Source organism: Entelurus aequoreus, linkage group LG13 (genome assembly GCF_033978785.1).
Source record: "Entelurus aequoreus isolate RoL-2023_Sb linkage group LG13, RoL_Eaeq_v1.1, whole genome shotgun sequence".
In the NCBI taxonomy this organism is placed as follows: domain Eukaryota; kingdom Metazoa; phylum Chordata; class Actinopteri; order Syngnathiformes; family Syngnathidae; genus Entelurus; species Entelurus aequoreus.
In genome coordinates, this window is record NC_084743.1 from 47,961,847 (window position 1) to 47,981,727 (window position 19,881).

The 19,881-nt window shown below is 41.1% G+C and overlaps 1 protein-coding gene across 1 annotated transcript in view; it reads right to left on the bottom strand.

The window, feature by feature from the left end:
- Positions 1 to 532: 532 nt before the first annotated feature.
- The window catches only part of alp3 (alkaline phosphatase 3), a 45,983-nt gene continuing 26,634 nt past the window's right edge, over positions 533 to 19,881 (bottom strand). The window contains exons 7-11 of the mRNA XM_062067938.1: positions 13,101 to 13,170; positions 12,661 to 12,795; positions 10,512 to 10,703; positions 3,387 to 3,503; positions 533 to 968 (exon numbers count right to left, since the gene is read on the bottom strand). Coding sequence (XP_061923922.1) covers positions 655 to 968; positions 3,387 to 3,503; positions 10,512 to 10,703; positions 12,661 to 12,795; positions 13,101 to 13,170 — 828 coding nt within the window. The 3' untranslated portion in view covers positions 533 to 654. The remainder of the gene's footprint in view (positions 969 to 3,386; positions 3,504 to 10,511; positions 10,704 to 12,660; positions 12,796 to 13,100; positions 13,171 to 19,881) is intronic.

Below are 19,881 nucleotides of genomic sequence, written 5' to 3' on the forward strand. Positions count from 1 at the left end.
AAGTATGGAGAAGAAAAATGTAGTTAAACTGTTGAATAACGTAGGTGTGTCTTCAATGTCTTCAAGCATTCACACAATTACAATAACATTAAAACTTTATGCTGCAACGTCAAAATTGAAATTGTATCTTTACCTTATTTTAACAGCATAATGCCACCTTCTGCACAAAAGTGTGCCACATAGTTTACGGAACCCCTTAAGGACAACCCAGTTTGAATTTACAGTAATTTTTTGTGATTTTACAGATGACTGATTTACTGTGATTTGATGTGTTTTACTGTGAAAATATAATGAAATGTGAAATAGAAAATAAATCGTAATTTTTGCAGTCATTTACTGTAATGTTACAGTATTTTAATTACAGTATTTTACTGTGAAAAAATACTGATAAATGCTGTGAAATCCTGGTAAATATTTAGTGTGTGTAGCAAATGGACCTCAAAACCTTTCTCCACATTGTATGAATAAAGAAAATGTTTTAACTTTGTTACTTATAAGTTATTGTTTGAAAAAACAAACCATTTTTCCACAAATACTTTAATGGCGGTATGGTGTTGATGACAGTCATTCCAGGAAACAGGAAACATGTCCCCACTTCACCTCCTACGACCCTTTCCTCCCAAATGGTAGCACTTGACTTCAAGTAAAGGGACATTAAATCAGCACTTTAAGGGCCACGAATGTGCTGAGGAGTCCACAGATCAATACTGTTGGCCCGTGGGCTCCTAAAGGTTTGTTGCTGCTGTCTAAGGGGGTGTGAGCCAAAGACGGAGTGGTTAGTTCCAGACAGTGTCCCATGTCTGCGCCCACGCACGCAGCGTAGGCCATGGCGTGGGCAATGTAGTTCTGCTCCTGGACGCCGTGGAAAAGGTGTGCCATGGGTCCACGGGCGAGCACGGCCACATCCTCGCCACTGTGGGTGGCTGAGTCAGTGGGCACTGCTGACTGCTGGACATAAGCTTTAGCTTCTGTAAAAAAAATATGAAAAAAAAAAGAATTTAAAAAAGATATGCTGTTGTCCAAGACTATAACTCTTAACCCTAACTAGTAAGCGTTTAACCTTTTTACAAAATGTGTCTAGTTTTGCTAGCCCAGTATGAGTCCAAAGAAAGCAATGGACAAGCGATGTGAGGTTTGAAATATTCAGGAAGTATCCACAAGTAAAAAAAGATTACCAACAAGATAAAGTGTTTTATTTTTTTATTCCTAACTAATGTGGTGACCAGGCTGTTTAAGTTAAAGAGTTTTGTGATTTCAAAATGTGAGTGCACCACAGGGCTAGTGACAGTGTCTGTACGTGTCGGCAGGGCGGCCACATAGAAAGACGGTTCAGCTTGTTGCTTTGGCTTTGTTATTAAAGAGATAATGGATCCAACATCCTCTTCCTATGTTTTTTTCTATACAGTATAGTATAGCACTTTACATTGTGTTCAAAGTGTACAAATCCTTACTAAAATAAGGAATTTTGGCGAAGCTGGAGCCTATTATTTATGTTTAAATAGTGTCTAAATGGCAAACGTTGCTTTAATATATATTTTTTTTCTATTTACGAACCCTGTCCAAGAACTAATTCAGTTCATAAGGTTACACTGTACTGTATTGATGTTTTACTCGTTTTATACCGGACAGACTTAAAAGTAGACACCAGATGGCAGTAAAAGCACATACTCAGAGATCATTGTCAAATTGCTGTTTTGATTTAATTGATTATAACTAATGATAGTAATTATAATTACAGAAGTAAGTAAGTAAAAAGTATTCTTCATTCATCACTCCGAGCAATATTTTACAATATAACTAAAACAATACTTGCTAAACCGTCCCATGTGTGATGTCTGTAGGAGCGTTTTCATGCATATTTGTATGTGTTATTTTAATGTAGTCAAGCTTGCGTCGTTAGCATTAACAAATATGCTAACACGTTTACAAGTGTCTGTGTTGTGGTACCTGATTCTCACCAAGACACAAGATTGTTGGTTTTGCAGCAAGCCAAAAAAGGCATTTATTGCACAAGTGTTTTAGGAAGGGCAGGTTGTGGAAGTAGCAAACTTAAAGTGTCCATTACTAAACATAAATATCTCCCATCTGGGGCTCTCAATCCTTCACACAGCACTCTTCTTTAAAAGGTCAAAGGTCATTGCCTATCAAACAAGAGAAAACATATCAGAAAACGTTTCCCTAATAATGTCATTAATGGGGAAATAGTGGATGTCTCACTTACCACCTGATGCACCTGCCTTGACACAGAGGAGAGCCAGACCTGAATGAGGCAGAGTTAAGAACAGTTTGTAGCTGGGCCCCACCTGGCCGCACAGCTGGTGGCACTTCAGGCTGATTGAGCAGGTACTGGGGAATGTACCGCCCCTCGATGATGCGGCCAAGGCTGGGGCGTTGTCCTCTGTGTTCCACTCTGCCTCCATGCCCTGGCTCCTCCCCTGTGAGGTGCCTACCTGTCAGGCGGTGCCTGAGTGAGACTCCACAGTGTTAATATTATTAACATACAATGGGATTATTTTTTAAATTGTTTCAGTTTCACAGATTCCTCAGTAAATTCACTAAAAGGTCACTGTGGAGTCATTGAGTCTGTTTAGCTGATTGGACAACTAGCTTCCGCAGCTAGTGGGTCCATGCCTATGACTTCTGTTTTGTGCCATTTTAATGCCGAGTTACAGGTACCGGTTAGAAACATTTGAATAATTTCCCTTGTTAGAACAATTTCCCTTGTGGATTGATTGATTGATTGAAACTTTTATTAGTAGATTGCACAGTACAGTACATATTCCGTACAATTGACCACTAAATGGTGACACCCGAATATGTTTTTCAACTTGTTTAAGTCGGGGCCCACGTTAATCAATTCATGGTAATGGATCAATAAAGTTTGTTTATTTAAGGAATGTAAGTAAACATTTAGAAAATATTTCGTATCGGTATATATCTGCGTCTTATGGTCCGGTGCGGCTAATATATATAAAAATATTTATTCCTTCTAAAATTTGGTGGGTGCGGCTTAAGTACCGCAACATGGCCGGAAAATACAATAAATGTATAGTTCAACCTGTGAAAGTCGACATCCCATTTTTACCATTAAAACTACAATGTGACTCTCCAAGGTTTCTCATAGTCATTCACATCGACATCCCATTGGGGTTGGGAATTTTTCCTTGCTCTTATGTGGGCTCTGTACCGCGGATGTCGTTGTGGCTTGTGCAGCCCTTTGAACACTTGTGATTTAGGGCTATATAAATAAACATTGATTGATTGATTGATTGATTGAACTAACCCCTGTGATGGGGTCAGTTGTCACAATTTTTTTCTGGGATTTCTCACCAAAGTATGAAAAGGGTGACAACCAACCCTGTTCTCCCCATCTGCAAGGATCTTACTTGTGTCAACATTGCGGATGTCAGGACGTGTGCCGTTGGTGATTTTGTGTCCAGGTCCATTGCCGTACATGAGTGTGGTGTAAGGCAACATGTCTTTGGCCCACAATGGAGATTTACCTGAAAAAATACAGAAAATATCCTTTTAATAAAGGTTATTCAGCTCTTTTTTATATGCATGTTTCTTCTTCCCACACATGAACAAAGTTGCAGACAAAACAAGGGTGCATTCTGTGGATCCCTAGGGGGCCGCAAGGGGTCTAAACCTTGCCGGGTTAAACAGTTGTTCTCTCCAGATGAGCCATTAGCCCGCCTGGTCTCCTTGTTGATGAAGAGCTCAGAGTTTCACAAGCACATTAATCACTGCTGCACCGCCGGGAGGAAGAGGAGGAGGATTAGGATGAAGAGGAGGGTTAAACGGGAACAGAACGGAAAGTAGAGTACAGAAGGCAAGACTCCATCAATATAACTTTTGAAAGAGCTGATGATGATAAATAACATTACAGTGTTGTCAGATAATTATAATATATTTCTGTTGGCCTGTATGAGGTACAAATACACAGGGTGTCCCTAAAGTGTGGAAATATCATATACACAAAGCAAAACATACATCATACAAAAAAGCAATTTTTTAATTACCAAAATGAAACAATAAATAAATAAAAACATTTGATAATGCAAAACATAAAACAAATGTTAAGTCCACAAAGAACATATTTACTAATATGTAATTATAATGCGCAAATAGCTTATGCAATATTAAAAAATCTTTAGTACATATATTTTTATTTTTTTCTTCGGCTGTAAAGATATTGTGATGTGTGCATATCTTTTTTCCCAATATAATGTTTTGTAATGTAACAGTTTGGCGACATGTATTATGATATTGCTGTGAGTTATTCTGCGATTCTCCCTAGGTGTCCGATACAACTTGTTTACTCCCCATGCAATACCTATATCGGAGCCTTGAGTATTGGCCAATACTGATATTGATCCGATGTACGATACTAACACAAATCAATAAAATCATACATACATAAGTGTTGTAGTGTGGAATGTTAGAAAAGGCTTTATCAAGTAAAATTCAATGTACTTTTTATTTTCTAGTGTGTCTGCTTGTGTGGGGTGACACACATTGTGTTGCCGACCACCAGTTGCTTGACATTTCCTACGGTTTGTACCCTAGATTTAGGTGTAGTAGATGCAGGGCCCTAAAAATTACTTTTTGTTTCATTTCCTGGGGCAAAAAATAAAACGACTTGCTAGTGAAAATAAAGTAATCTGGACGCAACATGTCCTTTAAATGGAAGCCACGGTAATTCATTGAGTTCATGGTGCAATAAAGTAAATGATCTAGGACTGAGTATCGGCTGCCCACTGTAAGCAATTTGCAAATATACTTAGTTTATACTTGTTTATATTGACAAATGTAGGCTGACCATATTCTGAAATCCCAAAAAGAGGGCACATATGCGTGCCAAGGCGGGGACTAGGTGAAAATTTGCCAATGATACTAGAACTTGCTTTATAAATAATATATTTATTTAAATAAAGCATTTTTCTCCTCTGTTGACAGCAGTGTTGGCGGTAGGAATTTTCAAAATGGGGTCCCAGGGACCCCATCAAGTAATAAAAATGGGGTACCACAGTAAAATTGTGGGGTCCCACTTTTTTGTAAGCGTTTTGAACACAGATAAATGGATGCATTATTCTCTTATATGTCACATTCTATATTGTGTTTTGGAAAAAGGTTGTCATAAATGTTACTTCATTCATTAAAAAACACACGGGTTGGGGTTGTGGATATGGCAGTTTGTAGTGACAGTTCAGTTTACGGGCAGGGTGTGTATGAGGTAGTGCAAAAAGCTGCAGAGTAATGAGATGCGAGGCAAGGGGTTCGGCTATAAGCCGCCTACCGGCCCGACCAGAGCAGGTGGAGTTCAGGGGTTGCGACCGCTGAAGCCGCACACCGCTTGGTGTTCGTTATGGACAATCTGTGACGGGCACAAAAGTCCAATAACAAAACACCGCTCGGGTTCAGATCCGGGCGGCCATTCTTCCCAATCACGCCTCTCCAGGTTTCACTGTCGCTGCTAACATGAGCGTTGAAGTCCCCCAGTAGAACGAGAGGGAATCACCCGGGGGAGCACTCTCAAGTACTCCCTCGAGCGAATCCAAAAAGGGTGGGTACTCTGAGCTGCGGTTTGGCGCGTAAGCGCAAACCACAGTCAGGACCCGTTCCCCCACCCGAAGGCGGAGGGAAGCTACCCTCTCGTCCACCGGGTTGAACTCCAACATGCAGGCTCTGAGCCGTGGGCAACAAGAATTGCCAGCCCAGCCCGTCGCCTCTCACTGCCGGCAACGCCAGAGTGGAAGAGAGTCCAGCCCCTCTCGAGAGAACTGGTTCCAGAGCCCTTGCTGTGCGTCGAAGTGAGTCCAACTATGTCTAGCCGGAACTTCTCCACCTCGCGCACTAGCTCAGGCTCCTTCCCCCCAGCGAGGTGACGTTCCACGTCCCAAGAGCTAGCTTCTGTAGCCGAGGATCGGACCGCCAAGTGCCCTGCCTTCGGCCTCCGCCCAGCTCACTTCGCACCCGACCTCTATGACCCCCGCTATGGGTGGTGAGCCCATTGGAGGGGGGACCCACGTTGCCTCTTCGGGCTGTGCCCGGCCGGGCCCCATTGGGACAGGCCCGGCCACCAGGCGCTCGCCATCGTGCCCCACCTCCGGGCCTGGCTCCAAAGGGGGACCCCGGTGACCCGCGTCCGGGCGAGGGAAATCTGGGTTCCTTGTTTTTATCTTTCATTGAGGTCTTCGAGCTGCTCTTTGTCTGATCCCTCACCTAGGACCAGTTTGCCTTGGGAGACCCTACCAGGGGGCATAAAGCCCCCGGACAACATAGCTCCTAGGATCATTGGGACACGCAAACTCCTCTACCACGGTAAGGTGGCAGCTCAGAGAGGAGAAAACGAACATCATTAATGTAAAATAAAATAGCTGAATTTGTTTTATTTAGTCATCCAGCAGCTATAATATTATAAAATGATAATGCCGAATAGACAATATGTCGAATATTGTTATTTTTGACAGTTCATATACTGTATGTTGACATACATACGTAGGTTGCACCTTCTTTCTAGATGTGCAGAAATATAGACGCAAAACAGCAACCGCGGAACAGTTTTGGTTTTGATAAATCACACTGCATGTGCTAAATAATTGTATATGCATTTTCTTCTCCCAGTATTGTGGGGGTTCTAGGGAATCAGCATTTATTTTGCATTTTCATGAAGACAGACACTCTAAATGAGACACAATCCTCTGTGCACAAGCTTGGTAGATCAGATTTACATGTGCTATCAAGTTTGAAAGAGTTTTAATACACGCAAACCTTGAGTAGATCAGGCCCTAAGAGTGTCTGTAAACGTCAATTAACAGTTTAACAAAACAATTGGCTGTCCAGCTGAACACCCTTTTTGCAATGGATCATGTAGCACTCAGTTCACCTTTAGAGGTATTCCTGTACAATAAAATGCAAATAAATCATATTTGTTCCCAGACAGGTTCTTGCAGGATCCATTAAGCGCCAAGTAAACAAAACAAAATTGAACTGAACAGGCACAGGTAAAGTCAATAAAGCGGCAAGGAGATTAACAAGTGAGTAAAGCTGCTGGAGTAAGAGAACATCATGTAATGTCCTGAGAAAAGTGAATAGTAGAGACTGAGGGTGTTGTAATTAAAGAGGGTACAAACCTGAGGAAATGTCAAGCAACCGGTGGTCGGCAACACAATGTGTGTCACCCCACACAAGCAGACACACACATAACAAATGATAACTCCAGTTAATGTCAGTAGAAAGAGCTTTAAAGTGAAATGTCTTTTTCTGCTTCCTACACAGACTCCAATATTTAGCTCAGCGTTTCACTTGGCGCCTATTTTACATCAGAAAAATAACACATGTCCCAAAAGAAGTTGTACAAATGGAAACAGGTGAATATACAAGTTAGTTATGTCAATTATTAAAAATACTAATCCATGCCTTTGTCTCCAGGCAGGTTAGACTACTGTAATGGCCTTCTAACTGGGCTCTCTAAAAAAGCTGTAAAGCAGCTGCAGTACATTGGGAATGCAACTGCTCGAGTCCTGACTAGAACCAGGAAATACAACCATATTAGTCCAGTGCTTAGGTGACTGCATTGGCTTCTCGTTGCTCAGAGAATAGACTTTAAAACAGCTCTTCTTTTGTGTGAGTCTTTTCATGGTGTTGTGCCAAAGTACATCTCTAACATGTTAGAGACATCTCAAGCTCTGAGAACCTCAGGGAGTGGTTTCCTGCTGGTGCCTAGAGTCAGGACCAAACATAGTGAGACTGTGTTGCAGTTCTATGCTCTTAAAAACTGGAATAGTCTTCCAGAAGATGTGAGACAGGACTCAACGTTGGCAATGTTCACATTCAGGCTGAAAACGGTTTCATTTATTTGTAGATATGACAACTGAAAGTATTCTATCTACACTTGTTTTTATGCTGATCTTCTTTTTTGATTTTAATTTGAAGTATGATTTTTTTTATCATTTTATATTTTCATGTTTGCCTTTTTTTAATTTTCTGTAAAGCACTTTGAACTGCCTTGTGTATAAATTGTGCTCTAGGAATAAACTTGCCTTGACTTATGTACCTTCTGCCATTTAGTGGAAGAGCATTTAATTGTTCTGCCTGGCATCATATATAGATGATATAGAAATATAGATTAATATTTGTAGGAAATAATTTTCTGACCAATTCATTCTTAGGAGTCATTGACCTTTCTGTGAGTGGGAAAATGAAAGCACAGTATTACACTGTAGGTAGCGTAGCATGATGACTCAATAGTGCAGACTTCAAACTGTCTACGAGTCTTTAAAAGGTGAAAATCGGTCAATTAAAACCCGATTTATGAACAGTGATGTTCATCATTCTGTCTTTGTGTCGTCTGTAGCAGCGTTTTTTTAACCCATTGTTGAGCCGCAAACGCCAACCAGAGGGCAGCCAAAAAATATTTAGTTCTTAGCTTTGGTCTGTATGGGACGCAGTGGTAATCAGTGGTAATACACTTTTCCACCACTTGTGGCAGTAATGACAATATCAAAGAAACAGAAGAAGTCTGGAGCTAAAGAAGTTTCTTAAGCGCAAAAACTATGACTAAAGTGGTGAAGCTGTATCTTTATTTGCACTTAAATTTTATTGACAGTCTATTTTAAAAACATTCGTCATTAATATTATAAATTAAGTTAGAATGTATTTATTTTAGCACTGCGGAATTGTTTGTACATTTATTTTTCATTGGTTTTTATGCGCCCCTTCTTTTGCAGCATATTTAATTAGTATTTACTTTTGTAATCAGCCTGACCTGAGCCTTGATAATACTCTTTGTGATGCTTTCATATCATTTGACAAAACGTATTCTGTGTAAACTTTAAGTAGGTCAGATATACTTATTGATTATGATTAAAAACAAGAGTAAGATTACTAATTCAATATCAAAGTTGCCATATGTAGAAATGTCATGTCAAGTCATCATTAAATGGCCCTCATATGTCAAAAGGGATTAATAAATCATGTTATTTTCGAATGCCTTTATAACTGATAACGGTAGTTCAGCCGGGATATGCTCATTTCAAAATTAGATTTACAGCCCCCAAAATCTTGTTATTGTTTTCATTTCAATGTCCCGCCCTCCACTGTTTGACCAATTAGAAAGTCTGTGAGTGTGTCACATTTAGGTTGTCAGTTACCCACCGCCCTCTTCGTCTAGCTACTGCCACTGGTAAAGTTACTAAACATGTCAGACCTTAGTAAATCTAAAAGGCATCGTTACGATTCTCAACTTATTCATGACAAAGTCAGGAACAAAACAAGGATTTGTGTCGGGATGCCTTTGAAAGATGGAGACGATTGAAGTTGGAGAAGATTTTTTCATCTGACGCCAAACTTGTTAATTTCCTTTTTGATAGGTAAGTCAGGCATTTCCGTTTTCTTATTACTTGTAATAAATGGAAATTGACATTTGGTATGTAAAGTATATTGTCCAATACATTATTGACACATTAAATAACACATTTACTGTATATATTTATTTCCAATTATAAACAATGACAAATTTAGGTAATTATTCAAAGGTGCCATATGTAATAATTTCATGTCAAGTCATCATTAAATGGCCCCGATATGTCAAAAACATTAATAAATCATGCTCTTTTCAAATACCTTTATAACTGATAACTGTAGTTTAGCTGGGATATGTTCATTTCAAAATTAGATTTGCAGCCCCGAAATCTTGTTATTGTTTTAATTTCGATGACCCGCCCTCCACCGTCTGACCAATTAGAAAGCACAGCCCTCTTCGTCGAGCTACTGCCACTGGTAAAGTTCCTAAACATGTCAGACCTTAGAAAAATCTAAAAGGCGTCGTTACGATTCTCAACTTATTCATGACAAAGCCAGGAACAAAACGAGGATTTGTATCGGGATGCCTTTGAAAGACGGAGACGATTGAAGGCAAGGATGACAAACTTTCTAATCACACCATGATAGTTAAGTAAGGCATTTGAGTGGGCACCGGGTCCACCTAAAGTGGAAAAGTTTGGCCCGAGGTCAAAAAAGTTTAGGAACCCCTGGTGTGTAGCATCAAAACAGTGCCAAAATCCCCGCACGTAAAAAACAAAATCTCATTTTGCGCATGCAGACTCATTTTAAACACCTACTGCCTCCTGGTCAAAAAGAGACAATCGGGTGGAGCACCACGCGTGTTGAGAAATAGAGCAACACATTGCCAGTGTAAAATGAGCAGTGTGTTTTTCTACACACAATAATTTTGGTGCTGTTTTGATGCCATAGTTGTAACCTAATTTTTCATTTGTAAGCCCTTCCTGCGCAGGACCACAGGGGCTTTCAAGGCGAAAGTAAACATGACACCACTTCCTGTTGGTGGAAAAAATCTCCATATAGCATGAACAGACATTTGGTTGCAGAGGGAGAGGGAGAGGGGAAAGGGTGAGCCAACAGCGCCATCAGGTGGCTAACTGGGAATCACTCTCTTTAGAGTCAAAATTGAGCAACAGTGGCTCGTATTTGCCAAGGTTGATAATTACCCAGGATGCTTTGCCCTCGGAAAGGGTACCCATTGAAGGTAAACGGGTGGGAATGGTCGGCCATCACTACGGTGAGCGTCTCCCCCTCGCTGGTGAGCTCAAGGCCCTTGGCAATGGCGTTGTCGAAAGCCACCGTCTCGTGGAGCGCCATGTATGCTCGGCCGTCGTGGTGAGCCTGGTCAATACGACCCCCTGAGAACAGAGTCGCGGTTTAAGTCGGGGTGCAGAATACAAGACCATAATAGGGTCAGCTCGTTTTGAGGATAAATGTATCTGGCATCCTTAAATGTATATATTCTAACCTGTGCTTTGTTATAGGAAAGTAACGATAACAAATGATTTTCCATTTTACTTTCTCATCTCTGCACTGAATGGGAAAGTCAATTTAGGCGCAGGAACATATGCCTGATCCAATTTAGACATGCGCTTGTTATTGTTGAGAAATTAGGAAGACCCTGAGTGGGACCACGAATTCTCAAGGCCATTAGTCAGATTAGACGAGAGGTGGCTTGGTAGGCATCAAACACACACACACACGCACACACACACACACACGCACACACACTGCGGCAACTATATTGAGCTGAATGCAAACCTAAGGCAAGTCACCAGTCTATCATACAGCACTTTAGACTGAGGGTTTGTTCACAAAAAGTCAATTTTGAGATATTTTTAGTGAATGCCTAATCCAAATATAAATGCAAATCCATTGCACAGGGGTTAGTGTGTGTGCCTCACAACAAGAAGGTCCTGGGTTCGATCCCCGGGCTCAGGGTCTTTCTGTGTGGAGTTTGCATGTTCTCCCCGTGACTGCGTGGGTTCACTCCGGGTACTCTGGCTTCCTCCAAAGACATGCACCTGGGGGATAGGTTGATTGGCAACACTAAATTGGCCCTAGTGTGTGAATGTGAGTGTGAATATTGTTTGTCTATCTGTGTTGACCCTGCGATGAGGTGGAGACTTGTCCAGGGTGTACCCCGCCTTCCGCCTGGATGCAGCTAGGATAGGCTCCAGCACCCCCGAAACCCCGAAAGGGACTACCGGTAGAAAATGGGTGGATGGATACTGACTTTTTACCTACCACTGATTTTCTCTCTGATCCGATACCGAGTAGAATTCAGGCTCGTATCGCCGATACTGTATACCTAGTGTGTCTGGTCAAATTTAAAAAGTTGTGTTTTCAAATAACATCTCTACCTATAAAAATATTAAAAAAAACAACAGTACAAATGTAAGAAAAAAGAGCAAAAAATCGAAATGTAAAGGAAAAAAGCTGAAATTTTAAAAGTAATATTTAGTAATAATAATAATATACTTAGTCACCTAAACACAACAATTTTTTTTCAAATGCATATGATATCTGTCTCCTCCCCCCACCCGCTTGACTTTTCAGTAAGCGGCCCTTGGTGGAAAAAGTTTAGACAACCCAGATCTAAAATTAAAATAAAGTATACTCAAAATATGAAGAAAGTTTAGTTAGTTAATTAATTAAAAACAATACAATAATTATTAAGTTGTGAAATAATTAACTTGAAAAATTACAACAACCATAATAAACACTGTTAAATATGTAACTGAATATTAATTGTTTCATACAGGCAGAATTTTGACACATTAGGTTTTGCAGTTACACAATTGTATTATTAATATTTTTTTCTATTCTTACATGGGAAAAAAATAAGGTAAAAATGTAAGAAGAAAAAAAAAAAGTAAAAAATCTGTATGTAATGAGAAAACATTGAAATGTTGTAACTAATAATTTGTAATAATATAGTTAGTCACCTGAAACACAAAGCTAAGACTATATATGTTTTTTAAATAATAAAATATCAATATGGTCCCCGCATTCTTAGCCTTTTCAGTACACGGCCCTTGGTGGGAAAAGTTTGGACACCCCTGAACTAAAGTATCAAAAGCATCTATATTTTGATTTGAGAATCAATATTAGAGCATAAAGTTCTGGTATCGGCGGTATTGATATTTCAGTATCGATTCTCACATCACCAGTTTTACCATCAACCCCTTTGTGACGATTATAAGATCAATGATGCAACCGATGCAGCAGGTGCGACCACTAGTTCCTATTTTTAGCAGACTTGTCACCTGCTTGAGGGATGAGATTGGACCGATTTGGTGCGTTTGTCCTCACCCTCCACCAGAAGGAAGAAGCCTCTGGGGTTTTTCCGAAGGATGCGAATGGCTTTTTCCGTGGTCTCCACAATGGAAGGGTCCATGTTGGGGTCCCTCTCTGCCTCATATCGCAGATCACCGGGTTCAAACAGAGCTGAGGGAGAAGAGGGGCAGAATGTATGAGGAAATTGAATCAATGTTGGATGGAACTATTTCACATGATTGCACAGTTGGAGGGCCCTAAATGCTTCATGGGTGCTGAAAAAAATATTAATTTATTCCAACTGTAATTCAATTAATAATTTTCAAAAATTAATTAAATGTTTTTTTTAAATGAAAATAACATTTAACGGAAACGTTTAATTTAAATATATAAATATTATAAATATATTTTTACATTATATTTTTTTTATTAGTTTTTTCCAATTAGAATAAATAAAAAAGCAAACACAAACTCACCCATAAGGTAATCTGTTGTTTCAGGGTCCACAGCGTCAAAATCTGTTTTATTCCATACGTAATGAGCTACCTACAGGAGGAGTCACATGCACACCCACGTACACACACACACACACACACACACACACACACACACACACACACACACACACACACACACACACACACACACACACACACACACACACAGGGGCGGATTAAGAAATTTTGGCCCCCTGGGCCTGACATGGTCTTGGCCCCTCAACCCCCCGCGCGTGTGGGCGCACACACACGCACGCACTATGCAAGAAATACTGTATACTGTGAACAGACATGCACACTGTACTGTACAGAAGAGTGCACATACTGCACACACACTATTAGGTATACCACACAGACACTGACAAGCACAGGTTTCACACAGACACAGGGGGAGGGGATAAATGGCCTAAAAATAAACATTTTTGAAAATGATTACGCCCACTTCAGTGATGGTGCATTGGGTCATTTGAGAGATATTATGTATTGGAAGTTGGTAGCTATCATGAAATAAACCCCCCAACCCACCCAAAAAACTAAATCGGACATGATTTTTGCCCCCTTTTCCTCCCTTCTATCATTAAAAATAAAATAATATCTTAGGAAAACACATTGGCATAACGGCAGCTGTGCAGCAAATTGAGGCTCAAAGTCTGTATCTATTTGTGGTTAAGCTTGAGGAGAAGGAGAAAGGTAAAATGATAACATGCATCGGAGAGCACCACAAAGAAAGGTGTAGGCCAGTTCATGGTACAAGGGCTGCATGCAGGTCAAGATAGCCCATTTCCAAGAATGCTATAGTGGCTGGACAGGCACTGGACATGTCCTGAACTCAGTGTCAGACGTGGCTGCCGAATACTTGGATGAAGTGAAGCAGCTGACAGATCTCATGCTGCCCCATCTGAAGACTGTCCTGGCCAGGCAGAGGATGGATGAGGAGACCTTCCCAATGGACCCTGTCAGTGAACAGGCTAGTAACATTGATGGCACCCCTGTGCACAACATTGGGATGGAGAGACAATGTGGCAAGGTGGACTACAAACTGAAGAAGTTGGGCACACTGAACGCAGTCAATAGGTCAATAATTTTACAGAAGAGCCAGGAGCTTCAGAGGTTTCAAGGCAGCAGCACAAGCAAAAAGGGAGGTTGAACTCAACTGGAGTAAATTCATGAAGGCAAAATTCGAGAGTAGGGCAGATGAGAAACAAGAGATGGCTCAAAGAAAGGAGAGTAAGAGACTAGACATGCTGGACACACTGAAATCTTTTGATGGCCCCTTCACGATAGTGGGGAAGTTGAAAAGTTCCTTGTGGATGAAAGTCTGCACAAGAATGCAAAGCTGCAGAGAATGAAGCTTGAGGTTCAGTTTGCCAGAGAAAGCACCAAGCTTCTGCCTAAAGTCAATCCTATCTTCACAATCCAGGTGACACTTCCCAGAAATGGCAAAAGTGCAATTCTCCAAGTCATAATGGATACTTAGAATTTTATGGTGGTGGTAAGTATTCATGAAAACAGGTAGCCTAACATTAGTGAATGGGTGAATTCTGGAAATAACCTAAAAATCTTACACAGTGCACCTTTAAGCAAGGGGTTTCTTTCGTGCTTTCAATTTTGCAAAATCATCCACCACATCATTGAAGTCCAACTCTCTTGTCAGCTCACTCTCAATTGCCATTAGAGATAACGCATTTAATCTTTTCTGAGTCATTCTTGTGCGCAGCTCATTTTTTACTCTTGACAAAAGAGAGAATGAGCGTTCTCCCTCACAGTTACTGACCGGTAGAGTGAGAAAAATCTGTAGCGCAATGTATGTATTAGGAAACGTAGGCTGTAGTCCAAAATGTATTATTGTTTTGAGCAGTCCTGAAGGGGTCCTCTCCTCATCAGTGTTGTTGAGCTGTATAAAAGATTTGAACTGTATAAGCTCCTGTCCAAGACTTTCATTGAGGTCAGATGGGTATGATTCAGTGAGAATCTTGGCCTTGTGAAGGACTGAAGCATTGGACTCTGTATCCAAAGAGAAAAGGACACTGAACAAATTGTTCAGATGTTTGTAGGCCTCCAGACGGTGATTAAGGCTTGAACTCAGTTGATCAATAGAGGCAATAAATGTCTCTATTTGAAACAGTTGCCTTCCCTCAAGCACAACATCTGGGGATGCTGATTCATCAGCAAACTTTTTACGTTTCCTCGTCCGTTCAGCCCTGTAAGATGGGGTGCCACCCAACATGTTTAAGGCTTTCTGCTCAAAATGATCAAATAGATCTCTTTGGGAGAGAACAAAGGTGCGCAGAGATTCCAGCAATCTAACTGCTGTACCAAGGTCCATGTCTGCTTTTTGAAGTTGCAGACTTGTGGCCTGAAATCTGGACAGAACAGTGTCCCAAAAGCCTGCCATGAAGGCCATCTCAAGTGAATCCAGCTTCCGCACTAGACTGTCAGCTTCAGTTCGTGTGTCTCGTTTCTCTGTGTCATCAGTGGAAATAACCTGTAGTGCTGCTTTTATTTTACTGTAGTTCTGCCACAGTGCTTTGGTAGATTCTGCACGGCAACTCCAACGCGTGTTGGATAAAGCTTTAAGTGTGAGATCTATGTTGGAATTGCCAAATACCCTGTCCCATCGGTGTGTGGATGCAGTTGTGAAGTTGTAAATAGACTGAATCAAGTCAAAATACTTAGAGACTTCATTTCCACATCTGTCAATGCTGTTGACTCCCACCAAATTCAAAGAGTGAGCTGCACATGGAATATAGTGTATTAATGGGTTGCTTTTCTTTAAGTGAGCCTGCAACCCATTATACCTCCCTGACATGTTGCTGGCATTATCATAAGCCTGCCCCCTGCAATTTGACAGCTCTAACCCTAGATTTTCCAACACAGACATGACACAGTTAGCCAAACTTTCACCTGTATGGCTAGTAATGGGCTCAAAACCCACAAAGCGTTCAACAACACTGCCCTCTTTGCTAACAAAACGGAATATGAATGTCAATTGGTCCACATGAGATAAATCTGGGGTTGAATCCACAATGATAGAGTAGTATTTGCTTGCTTGCAGTTCATCTGCTATAGCCTGTTTGGTTTTTGCACCCATCAATTCAATGAATTCCTCACAAATGGTGGAGGACAGATATGAGGTATTACCTCGACCCATCTGCCCAAACTTTCTGATGTGATCCTTTAGAAAGGGATCAAATTCAGCCAGGACCTCCAGAATACCAAGGTAGTTCCCATTGAGAGGAGACCCTAACGATTCATTTTTACCCCTAAATGCAAGGCCCCTTTCTGCAAGGAATTTAATGACTGCAACAACTCTTTGTGACACCTGCCTCCAATAGCTGCTCTCTGCCTGAAACTGTTTGAACAGGTCTGCATCAACTGTGGCACCTTTGGCGCGGTTCAAGACTGCTTGCATGCAGGTTATGTGCTCAGCACTTCGCTCATGTTCACCAAATCTTTCTGAGTGTTTCCAATCACAATAGCCTGTCACAAAAGAATGCGTTTTTGGGGAAAACAGTTTGCATGCAAAGCAGTAAACATTACCAGTAGAGGGAGAGTACATCAGCCACTCTCTTTGTACTCGTTGTCCATTGGGCAAGTGTGAAGTAAAATGTTCATTGTTTAGGCATCGGGTTTTGCCTCCTAGCCCACTGTTCCTCACAGAAGCTGGATAATGGCTGTGACGGTTGTGAAATGATTTTGCACCTCTTTGAATAAGAACTTCCTTCATTGACTCAGTGAGGGTCTCAGCCCATTTAGCGGGATCACTAGGTAGAGTTGTCACTGTAGATGGTGTTGAAGAAAGATTCAGCTCATTTTCTATGCTGTCCAGAGGTGCAGTGACCTCACATTCATCCGAGCAACTGGCTACTGCTGAATTGGTTGAATCATAAGCATCAGAAGCATTTGGTTCAGTGTCTACACTTGTAGTGGTCTCAGGATCTTGGGAGCTACATGCTAGCTCAGGTGCATTGCTAACCTTAGCTGAATTTGCAGTAGCATTTATAGAATTGCTTTCAGCAGATGTCTTTGTACTGAAGAAGCTGGAGATATTTGGAACACTCTCAAGTAAAACTGATTCCTTTTTTTTCTTTTCTTGCTGAATTTTTTTTCTAGCTCCTCCACTTAAACGTTTATGATCCATATTTCCCTTCTTTCTTTGCACATTGGCTCTTTGCCTATCACAACAGATAAACCAACTATGTGTGTGTGTGTGTGTGTGTGTGTGTGTGTGTGTGTGTGTGTGTGTGTGTGTGTGTGTGTGTGTGTGTGTGTGAGTTTGTTTGTGTGTTTATGATCGGTGCTGCTTCCTTCAAGTGTGTGAGGTGATTTAGAAAACTAGCAACCCAGCATCAACACTCCAAAGCAGAGAATAACAGCTTACTAGCATAGACAATTGAGAGCAGAGAATCAACTGATTCGTCTGATAGACAGCAGGAGAGCAGAGTGGTCAGTGATGATCGAATCAAGAAAATGTCTAAATGGCAAGGGAACAGACTGATTTGTACTGAGGAGAAAGAGAGAGAGAGCCAATTACAGTGAAATATATTCCAAAAGAGCCAAGTGACTAGCTGAAGGCAGGGACAAATGCCTTGGAGTGACCAACAAGAGTGCAAAGTACCAAATGGCAAAATGTGGAAAGACCAACAGGCAGATCTGCTTTTACCTCTTATCTTCACAACCAAAAAGTTGCTAAATGATGTTTTCAGTCGCTAGCCAGGTATGGCCAAAAGACGCGAAATCTAGCGGCAAAGTCGGTCAATCACACTGACAGTGAAACAAATATTTTGAAAAGATAATAATTGTACACCTTTGTGCACTTTAGTCTTCTATCTAAATATTTTCACAAAGGACACCAAGGCAGCTTGCTAGCTATGATGGGAGCAACAATGTCTGATAGACAGCAGGAGAGCAGAGTGGTCAGTGATGATCCAATCAAGAAAATGTCTAAATGGCAAGGGAACAGACTGATTTGTACTGAGGAGAAAGAGAGAGCCAAGTACAGTTAAATATATTCCAGAGCCAAGTGACTAACTGAAGGCAAAGACAACAGCCAGATACCTTAGCAGAGACCAACAAGAATTCAAAGTACCTAATAGCAAGATGGCGAGACCAACACAATAAATTGTATTAGGATTTAATTTATTAACGTTAATCTTAACAGCCAAAAAGTTGCTGAATAATGTTTGTAGTCGCTAGCCAGGTATGCCCAAAACAAGAGTCGCTAAACCTAGCAGCAAAGTTGCTTAATTGCAACACACTCTAGGATTCAGGGGAATTAAGGATAATAAAGATATTAATTGTACAACTTTTTGTACTTTTTTTCTAGTTTTTTGAGTCGCCAGCCATGTATGGCCAAAAGTCGCTAATTGAATGCCAACGTTGCTTAATCGCCAACACACTGGGACTCACTGAAGGACTGACTGAATAAAAAAGATAATTAAGATAATTGTGTACTTTTCTCTTCTGATATTTTCTCTAAGGACCCCAAGCTATCTGCAAGCAGCAATAATGTCTGACAGACAGGAGAGCAGAGTGGTCAGTGATGAATGGCAAGGGAACAGGCTGATTTGTACTGAGGAGAAAGAGAGAGAGAGAGCCAATTACAGTGAAATATATTCCAAAAGAGCCAAGTGACTAGCTGAAGGCAGGGACAAATGCCTTGGAGTGACCAAGAAGAGTGCAAAGTACCAAATGGCAAAATGTGGGAAGACCAACAGGAAGATCTGCTTTTACCACTTATCTTCACAACCAAAAAGTCGCTAAATGATGTTTTTAGTCGCTAGCCAGGTATGGCCAAAAGACGCGAAATCTAGCGGCAAAGTCGGTCAATCACACAGTGAAACAAATAATTTTAAAAAGATAGTAATCGTACAATGTCTTGTACTTTTGTCTTCTTTCTTAATATTTCTCAAAGGACACCAAAATGTCGCTATCTGCAGGCAGCTTGCTAGCTATGATGGCAGCAACAATGTACCTTAGAGTGACTGAACAACAAGAGCTCAAAGTACCTAATGGCAAAATGTGGAGAGACAGACACAATAAATTGCATTAAGATGAAGAGAACTGTTGCTATTATTAATCTTAACATCAACCAGAAAGTCGCTAAATGTCACCAGCCAGGTATGGCCAAAAGTCGCTTAATTGGCCACACACAGTAACAGAGAAACTAACAAAAAAAAGATCATAAAGATAATAGTTGTACAACTGTGTGTACTTTTGTCTTCTTTCTAAATATTTTCCCAAAGGACACCAAAATGTTGCTATCTGCAGGCGGGAGCGTGCCTATGTTCCCCGGGTCCTATGTTCCCCGGGTCCTATGTTCCCCGGTTGTTCCTGGGTCTTTGTATGCGACCGGGGAACTTAGGACCCTTTTTCTAAAAAAGGGTCCTATGTTCCCTGCATTGTATCTGGCGAAATTGCGAAATTGTGCCCTGACCAAAACCATCCCTAAACCTAACCTGTCACAGGGCGTTGTGGAGCACTTTTTTTTGGCGAAATTGTGCCCTGACCAAAACTATCCCTAAACCTAACCTGTCACAGGGCGTTGTGGAGCACTTTTTTGGCGAAATTGTGCCCTGACCAAAACCATCCCTAAACCTAACCTGTCACAGGGCGTGCGGCAGCAGATAGAGCAACTCAAACGCGAACTTCCTTCCTTCGACAACTTAAACGCGTCTCTGTCATGCGTGTCTGCGTGCGTCTTACTTAGTCGCGCATTGGAAGCAGCGGGGAACATAGAACCCTTTTCTGGAAAAAGTGT